The following is a 10005-nucleotide window of genomic DNA, read 5'->3' as shown; positions in this document are numbered from 1 at the left end:
TTTGTGGCTTACTTCATAGGTTCAATCCTCACACCATGCAAAGTGAAGTTCGGTATTTAAGTGGAGAAGGGTAGAGGAGCGGGCCCATTATCCACCGAGTTTAGAAGGTTATGATTGGTCCAAAGGGCGGATCACAGACGAATTTCTCGGTTATCTAAAAATAAGATCTTGCAGAGAATTTCTAGAACTTCAGAAATATTGATGACAAGGTGGGTATACTGTAGTTTGACAAATTCTATTTTTTCTGTAGTTTTTATAATACTCAACTTCTTTGGCTTACTGTTTAGGTTATTGGATTTCTGCTTCTTAACATGCATCTGTATGTTTGCAGGCTACACTCTATCTTAAACTCTGGAACAGTCCTGGAACAATCTTCATCTTCCTTATCTCCAAGCGCAGTGCATTGTTTGATCTACTTGAGTCCTTCCTGACTACTAAATCTTTGGAAGGTCTTCATGCAAGTCAACTTGCATGTAGGGTAAGCATTATTCCAAACTTCTAGGTTCACTTATCTCCTGTTAGTGCCTTCTGTGTTCTCTTTTGGTTAATTGAGTTTGATGGTTTTCTTGGTCTAGGTTGTGTTATTTTTCAGAATAGTGGTGGCTGTTCAGGAAAGCAACCCTTGTATCATCCACAGAGCTAGAAGCTTTGGTGTACTCATTAGATATAAGCAACGGCAGCAGCTTCCAGTCTTGGGAAAGTTATGATGGATGCCCTTATTTCAGTTCATATGGAATTGAGAAAATCCTGTGGACTTGAAGTGTCTGGTATCCCTCAATGGATCAGATGGGAAAAAAACTTGAACTACTTACTAGGGCACTAGATATTGTTTTGGGCAGTGAAATGACAGAGCTTGGTGGATGGCTGTCATACAGGTAATACTTCTTATTTCATCATTTAATAGAAAGATCTATTTCATCATTAGTTAGTGTGTTCCAACTTACCAGAACTACTCTGCTACTTCCACTTATATTTTAAAATGTTAGTTGTGCTTATATGTAAATGTTCTAGATGATACAACCACAGAGAAATAACGTACCTTAAAAAATGAGGAACACATGATGCAGGGATGTCATATTTTTTCCCACCAATACAAGTACACACCCTTTTCATCCTGAATTCGATATCCTAGTTTAAGTCTGTCATAGTCTTCAATTATTTCTATGAACATGAGGATATGCTCTTGCAAAATGAGTTGTCTGCTCAATAGAGTGGACATTTCCTTGCAAAATGAAAATAGTATGTAGTCTTGGTTAGAGTAGTATCTCCCTACAACTTTCAGTAAGTCTAGTCTTTGGTGGCTCAACTTTGTTTGAAAGAAGTTATAAGTTTCTGTATAATTTCTGAATTTGTCCCATATTTCCCTGTGGTTTTTTGTATTAACGCTATAATACAATTATCTGTAGTTTGGTTAGACTATTATTTTCTACAACTTGCCTTATATTCCTATTTTATAATAGGAAAACTTAAGAAGGGTCTCCTTCTTAACATGGAACCCTGAGTTTGTTCCGTGTTTGAAGAAAATATTCACTTAAAAATTATGTCTTTACAGGATTGAAATGTATCCTGTCTATGCTCTTGGAAGAAGAGCTATCAACTGAATTAAGAGATGAAGATGCAACAAACCTAATTCGGCTTCTTTTTGCGTCATCTAGGAAGACAATTTTGTAGAAGATTGTTCCTGCTAGTGATAATAAAAAGAAATATCACACCAAAGCATAAAAGGTGAGGTTCTTTAGTTCTTGTTGTTGATACTCTCTGAGACTCTTACTAAGTGTTATATTTTTGCTTCAAACGTCATCGTTTACACCTGAGAATGGACTCCAAGAAAGTGCTTGTGAAACAATAAGTTGGTGATATTTCCGCTACCTGGTAGATCTGTACTGTTTTAGCGATGTCTTTGTGCTGCAATATTTCTTGAACTGTCTGCTTGTCTTAAATCAGGTCAATTGGTCAAACACATCCAGATTACTTGCTAGTATTTTTTAGTGGAAGAGGTGCCATTTTTGTATAATTTCATGTTACCATCTTTAACATTTTTCTAACAACATTTAAGACATTTTATTATAGTTGGAGTTTGATAATAGAGTGAGCAGTCATATCATTCATTACCATGGAACATAGATGGTAACTGTGTCTGTCCTAACCCAACAAGAACTTCCAGGATTTGTCTTCTTAATAATGTCAGCATAGTCACATAATCTAAAGAATTCCAGATTCCAATTACCCATGAACTGACTCATTACCATGCAGTTGGCTCTATAACAAACAGTTCTCCCTACATTCAAACCCAACTGATCCCTTACCAATTCTTGAATATCCCAAAGTTTTATGTTAGGCTGAGATACAATCCTATCTTGAAATTTATGTGCAATGTACATAGAATTGCGTAACTTGTTCTTGTTTTTAGTAGGGTAGCGATGAAAAGGGTGGTACATCTTCACAATAAAGTCACCATAATTCCTGTCAGTGCTTCCATAAATCTCCCATTTGCATAGTATTTTTCTTTTACATTTGACTCTAATTTTGTGCTTCTCATTAGGCTTAAGTTCGTGTTGCACTTTGTTGTCTACAACATAAGATTGCACAACTAAGAGTGAGTTTCCTATTTCACCCTTTTCTCCTCTGGTTTCACGACCACCACACACACTCACTTCTCTTCCTTTCTTTCTTTGTCCGTACGAACCTGAGAGAAAACCAAAGCAAATCAAACCTCCATTTTAATTTCATCCCTCTCTTCCACTGTAAACAAAATCTAGGGTTTCTACTGCGGAGTTTGAACAAACTTTCATCATCTCTGTTGTCTCTTTCTTGGAGTTACCTCTGGACTGACAAGTAGTAAAATATTGAGGACTTTTTTTTGTCGAAACCTTATTGGTTTTCTTTTTCAACTTTGTATTATATTAAGATTATGCGGATCAGATCTATGTGTTCTTCATTATTTAGATGGTTAGAAGAAGGGAAACTAACATATATATATGTGTGATTAGATTTCAAGACTTGGAAATATTTACAGTTTCTTGTTAGTTTTGGATGTTGTTGGGAGAAAATGAAAAGTTCATTTTGGTATAGTGCTTATTTTGGGGGATTTCTAGGATCTTCTCAGATATGCCGATGATTTAACTGTCAAATCATGGAATATACCCCTAATGGGAAAAGGTTACCCCTGAAATTAGGCAAAACAGTGAGTGGGATTTTCTGTAAAGGGTGATTGCCCCTCTCTGTTGCGCCACTGATTTTTCTGCATTATAAATAACCAACAGCCTTTGTTTATGAAAAAGCAAACACTGTAAAAACAAAAATGGATTTAACATGTATACTTTGAGATCTTTGTATTTCTTCTGTGTCTTTGTTTTTTTTTTTTGAAACTAGTAATATTTGTATTTCATTTAGTACTTAGGTAGTACTGAAAAACCATATTTACAAAAGCAGAAAGGAAGTATAATCTATCCAAAAACTGAACCAAATCTAAATGGATCCTAAAACATCTATGATTCACTCAGTTTCATTGGAGTAGACATTTGTACACCAAAAGCAGAACAACAAAATACACTTAAGCTTTACTTCCTGCAAGTTGTTGTTCCCATTCTCAAAACATCTCTCGTTTCTCTCCCTCCATATAGTCCACCAAATACTAGTAGGGATCATCCTCCATCTTTCTCTGTTTGTAGCCCCAACTCCAGCCATCTCCCAACTGAATAGAGTCTCATCAATCTTGCTAGGCATACACCAAGATATGCCTCCGAGATTAAGGAAAATCAGCCACAGCTGCTCAGTAAAGTTGCAATCTAAGAAGAGATGTCTCACTGTCTCACTGTCTCATTGGCCTTACCACATAAGGAACATCTGTTACATAGAGAGATTCCTCTCTTGGCCACATTATCCAATGTCAAAATTGCTTTATTAGCTAGTAGCCATGTAAAGCATGCCACTTTGTGTGGCACTTTGGTCCTCCAGATTTGCTTCCAAGGCCATTTGAAGTCTTGAATGCCACCAGGACTTATCTGTTTTTATCCTTCTTTCACCTTGTAACTGCCTTTGTTGTGCCCTTGCCACCATAAATAATCCTCGCTTGTTTGTATACCTTGAAAATTCTCCAGAACCTTAAACAATTCAAGTATTATGGGAATTTCCCAGTCATTCAGATTTCTTCTGAGGATCAGATCCCAGCCTTGTTATGTCCACATTTCAGCGACAGTCTTCTGTTGGTGTTGAGCCAATATAAACATGTCAGGAAAATGATCTTTGAGGCTCATACCACCCAACCATTTATCAAACCAAAAACTAGTTTTTCTTCCATTTTGTACCTTGACAGTAGACTGATTACTGAGAAAAGGCCAAAATATTCTGATGGATTTCCAAAGGCTAATCCCATAGGGGGTATTTACCTCTTTGGTTACCCATTTATTTAGCTCCTCATACTTGTTGATCACCCTATACCATAGTGCTTGGTCCTCCTGATGGTACCTCCATAACCATTTCACCTTCAGAGCTTTGCTATGGTTTTTGAGATTCTTGATACCTAATCCATCTTGCATCTTACTTCTGATGATGTTCTTCCACTTGACTAAGTGAAAGCCTTTTCTTTCCTTATTTCCTTGCCACAAGAAGTTTCTTCTAATTTTGTCCAAACTCTGAACTACTGATTAGGGAATATGGAAGATAGATAGCATATATGTAGGGAGAGCATCCAGAACAAAGTTTATCAGAGTTAATCTACCTCCCAAGGAGAGGTACTGTGATCTCCATCTGGCTAGTTTCTTTTCACATTTCTCCAATATTGGGTTCCAAATGTCTATGGCTCTAGACTTTCCCCCCAAAGGCATGCCCAAGTATACTGATGGCAGAGTACCTGTCACTCTTCCCAAGGTTTGTGAGAGGTGTTCCATAACCGGAACCACATTAATTGGATACAAATGGCTTTTGTTCCAGTTTATATGTAGTTCAGATATGGCTTCAAAATAGACTAGTATGAGTCTCAAAATCAGCAACTGTTCCTCCTCGGCCCCACAAAAAATTAGTGTATCATTATGTTGTAGGTGTGTGATCTCCATACTATTCCCAGCAACCTTACTGACTTCAAATCCATGTATTCTTCCTGTTGTCTTGGCTATCTTCAACATATTGTTAAGCCCCTCCATAGCTATGATGAACAGGAAATGTGATAAGGGATCGCCTTGCCTGATTCCTCTGTGTGCACTGAAAAAGCCTTCAGGAGACCCATTGACGAGTACTGAAAACTTAACAATTGAAATACAAAACTTGATCCAACTGATCCATCTGCTATCAAATCCCATTTGTCTCAGCATACTTAGAATGAAATCCCAATTCACATGGTCATATGCTTTCTCAATATCAAGTTTGCATAGTATACCAGGTTTCTTTTGGGACACTCTAGAATCAATTGCTTCATTAGTTATAAGCACTGCACCCATTAACTGTTTGCCTCTGATAAAAGCCATCTGTTGTTTGTCTACCAACTTATCCACAACTCACTTCAACCTTTCGGTCAAATCCTTGGACATTAGCTTATAGAAGCTTCCAATAAAGCTGATGGGTCTGAAGTCCTTGAGTTCCTTTGCTCCTATCTTTTTAGCAATCAGTGCTATGCAGGTTGTATTATAGCTCTTTTCAAACATCCCAGTTGAATGAAAATTGTGGAAAGCCCCCAAAATGTCATGTTTAATGATCTCCCAACATTTTAGAAAGAATCCCATTGTGTATGCATCAGGACCAGGGGCTTTGTCTATAGCACACATTTTTAAACAGTCAAGTACTTCTTGTTCCTCAAAATCTGCCTGCAATGCTTCATTTTCACCCTCTGTAATGGTAGGATGGTTGCTGATATTTACAGAGGGTCTCCAACCTTCAAGTTCTATATACATCTTTTTGTAGAAAGAAATAATTTCTTCCTTAATTCTGTCTGGCTCTATTATAGTCTCTCCCTGTACTTCCAGTTGATCAATATGGTTGTATCTCTTGTGGGCATTAGCTGTTTGGTGGAAAAACTTTTTATTCCTATCCCCTTCCTTGAGCCACCAAGCCCTTGATCTCTGTCTCCAGGCCACTTCCTCATTCTTCAAACACCCCTCATACTCCATGAAATGTGTGGCTTTTTTTTCTCTCTCCTCCTCAGTTAAAATTCTGTTGCTCTGATGTGATTCTAACTCAGCCATCTGATTGAGAAGGTTGTTCTTTTGCAATTTCAGATTACCTTGTTCATATCTGCTCCATTCTTTCAATTTCCCTTTGAGGGCTTTGAGTTTGCATGCGAAGATGTAATCTGGCTTCCCATAGAACTCAAAATCATTCCACTAGACCTTGATTCTTTCAACAAATTCTTCTTGGTTCAGCCACAGATTTTCGAACTTAAAATAGGATTTAGATTGTTCCCAATGTCCACACAACAAGGCTATAGGAACATGATCAGAAGTCACTCTTTGCATAGTGGTTTGCTTTATGTTGGTAAAAGATTATTCCATTCTGTGGAGACCATAATCCTATGGAGGTCTAGATCACGAACACTCGCATGAGCATGTGAGAAACTTTACAGAGGTTTGCAGCCCTTTTTCATTCAAAAATGTGTCACAAGAGTCAATTCGGCTGCGTTAGGTGGTTAACCGAGTTACCAAACAATTCCATCACATCATGGGAGGAGCTGGTTATAGCATTTAACACAAGATTCTTTGCTCCATCACTAATGATGAAACTTAGGGATGAAATTGAAAGTTTCAAGCGACGGGAGGGGGAACCTATCTGTGAAATGTGGGTGGGATTCAAGAAGCTCCTACTTAAATGCCAAACTTATGGGCTACCAAACGATTTGTTACTTCAATATTTCTATCAGAGTCTCGATTTGGTTAATAAAGTAGTGGCTGATCAATTGGTACGAGGAGGAATAATGTTACAATCATTTGAGGTAGCGTCATTTCTTCTGGATGATATGACTAGAATAAACCAAGTGTGGTACTCCTAAGAGGATAGAGTCTCTCAATTTGAATTTAGATTACGCAAAAGCAACTTGATAAAGAGAGAGAGAGATGAAAACATCAAGAAGATGTTAACCCAAATGGAAGTTCAACAAGAGCACATGGAGGGGACATGTGAAGTGTTTAGAGTTGAGGAGGGTTCTTCTTCCGATTACTCAAGGCCGGGGGAGAATCAAGGTTGGAACTCCAAGAGATATGAGGAGGGTTTCCACCAATGCTATCTACAGCAAGGCAGAAATCAAGGTTGGAACTATCATAAGGGAGAAGAACAAAGAAAATACTATTAAGATTGGGCCAAGCAAAATGATTATTGGAGAAGGGAAGATGATTATGAGGAGAACCATACTCACTCAAGTGAAAACCCAAAATCAAAAGGGAGTGCAAGCAGTCCCCGGGTGAATGACTTGTTGTCACGCATACTTGACAAAGTTGAAGGTTCGGATGATTTGTTGAAAGGGATGAAATATGACTTTTCATCACTGAACCGTAAAGTGAACTCTCATGCCGACGCCATCGATACACTTTAAGGGCAACATAGTTTAATATCAGCTCATTTGAAACCAAAGATAATGATGGAAGATGACGATAGAGGGTTGGTTGTCGTTACTCGTAGCGGAAAGGTGGCAATAGGTAATGTGATGGGAAATAAAGATTCTCAAAAGCATGAAGAAGGTAAAGGCATGGAGGAATAGGAGTTACTTATTCATCAAAACCTTGCCAAAGAACCACAAAAGGAAGTGGAACAACACGTTCAAATTCCAGAAGTCATGCAGCCTTTACCCAAAATACCTCCACCAATTCCCCACGTTTAAAGAATAAAAATAAAGATGAGAAGTTCAAGAAGTTCTTGTCAGTGCTCAAGACACTACCAATCAACCTCCCCCTTGTGGAAGAATTATTGGGAATGCCGGGATCGCCAAGTTCAATAAAGAGTTGTTCACGAAGAAAAAGAGTTTGGATTTTGACACAATTGAACTTTCCCATAATTGCAGTGCAATTATGACTAAGGAGCTGATAAAAAATAGAAGATCCCGGGGCATTCAATATTTTGTGCACCATAGGTATGCTCCAATTCGCTAAAGCTTTATGCGACCTAGGAGGAAGCATCAACTTAATGCCCTATGCGATATACAAACAACTTGGGTTGGGTGAACCGAAAGCAACCACAATGAAACTATTGATGGCAGACCGTTCAATCAAACATCCCGTGGGGATACTTTATGACATCTTGGTGAAGGTTGATCGATCATTTTTTCAGCTGATTTTGTTATTTTAGATTGTGAAATAAATGCTGAAATTCCCATTATTTTGGAAATGCCATTCATAGCAACCGGGAGAGCATTGGTGGATGTTGAAAGTAGAGAATTGAGGTTTCGGGTGAACGAAGATGTAGTAACTTTCAATATTTGCAAATCCATGAAACACCCAAGTGATATTCATGTGGTGTCTACTGATGATATTATAGATGAGGCGATAACTAGTGTAAGCAATTCGATGTGCATGAATGAACCCCTTGAAGCCGTAATTGCTAATTATGATGAATCCAAAATTCAGGGCTATGAGGAGGTAGTAGCTACTTTGACAGGTTTAGGAGAGTATTCAAAGACTCCAATCAAGTTGTATATTGACCTTAAAAATAAAGAGACTCCTCCCGTAAAGCCATCAAACAGAAGAACCACCTGATTTGGAATTGCAAACACTTCCCTCTCATCTCCGATATGCTTTCTTGGGGGTAATAACAGTTTACCGGTGATCATTGCAGCTGACTTGCTTGAATGGTAGGTGAAACTGCTCCTTGAAGTATTGCAAAAGCATATAAAAGCTATTAGATGAACCATCACTGATATACTAGGCATCCCTCCCGGTATTTGTACTCACAAAATCCAGCTTGATAATGAGTGTAAGCTTAGTGTTGAGCATCAGCGAAGATTGAACCCACCAAAGCAAGAAGTGGTAAAAAAGGAGATCATTAAGTGGTTGGACGCAAGTGTGATCTACCCTATTGCAGATAACAAATGGGTAAGTCTGGTGCAATGTGTACCGAAAAGGTAGGTGTCACCGTAGTCCCAAATGCAAAGAGGTAGCTTGTGCCAACTAGACCGATGACCGGGTGGAGAGTATGCATGGATTATCGAAAGTTAAATTTGTGGACTAGAAAAGATCACTTTCCTATGTCGTTCATGGATCAAATGCTTGACAGGCTATCAGGGAGGGGTTGGTACTGCTTTTTCAATGGGTATTCCGGTTACAACTAAATCTCCATCGCACTAGAAGACCAAGAGAAAACCATCCGCACATGCCCCTACGGGACTTTTTCCTTTAAAAGGATGCCCTTCGGGTTATGCAATGCTCCGATAACCTTCCAACGTTGCATGTTATCGATTTTTGCCGACATGGTAGAAGACTCAATGGTATTTATGGATGACTTCTCAGTTATGGATGATACCTTTGAGACGTGGTTAGTACACTTAGGACAAGTTCTCCAAAGATGTATGGAGAAGAACTTGGTCCTCAACTGGGAAAAGTGTCACTTCATGGTTAAAGAAGGAATAGTACTGGGTCACAAGGTGTCTCAAAAGGGGTTGGAGGTTGATAGAGCAAAGGTTGAAGTTATTGAGGAATTGCCAACACCAATTTTGGTTAAGGGGGTTCGTAGTTTCTTAGGACATACCGGTTTCTACCGGAGGTTCATCAAAGACTTCTCAAAGATTGTGCATCCGTTATGCAAACTCTTAGAGAAAGAGGTGAAATTCCATTTTGATGATGCTTGTATGATATCTTTCCGGTTCTTGAAGGAAAAATTAGCATCGACCCCAATCATTATCAGTCCTGATTGGTCAGAATCTTTTGAAGTAATGTGTGATGCAACTGGAACGACATTGGGTGTTGTGTTGGGGCAGAAACTCAATAAATTTTTTCACCCAATTTATTACGTAAACAAGACTTTAAACCGTGCTCAGCGTAATTATATCGTGACTGAACAAGAATTACTTGCGGTAGTCTATGCATTTGAGAA

The 10005-nt window shown here is 38.5% G+C and overlaps 1 protein-coding gene across 1 annotated transcript; it reads right to left on the bottom strand.

Moving 5' to 3' along the window:
- Positions 1-5492: 5492 nt before the first annotated feature.
- Positions 5493-6176, bottom strand: LOC125816378 (uncharacterized). The gene has a single exon (XM_049495984.1). It carries the CDS (start codon positions 6174-6176, stop codon positions 5493-5495), a length of 684 nt encoding a protein of 227 aa, XP_049351941.1.
- Positions 6177-10005: the final 3829 nt, after the last annotated feature.

The sequence above is a fragment of the Solanum verrucosum genome, unplaced genomic scaffold, assembly GCF_900185275.1.
Source record: "Solanum verrucosum unplaced genomic scaffold, falcon-dt-bn FXZP01000023.1, whole genome shotgun sequence".
In the NCBI taxonomy this organism is placed as follows: domain Eukaryota; kingdom Viridiplantae; phylum Streptophyta; class Magnoliopsida; order Solanales; family Solanaceae; genus Solanum; species Solanum verrucosum.
Note: the sequence above shows the minus strand (reverse complement) of the source record. Positions and strands in the feature narration are given on the sequence as shown.

Excerpts from the sequence above, each read along its gene's own strand:
- LOC125816378 (XM_049495984.1), bottom strand. The coding sequence starts at position 6,176 with ATGGCTGAGTTAGAATCACATCAGAGCAACAGAATTTTAACTGAGGAG.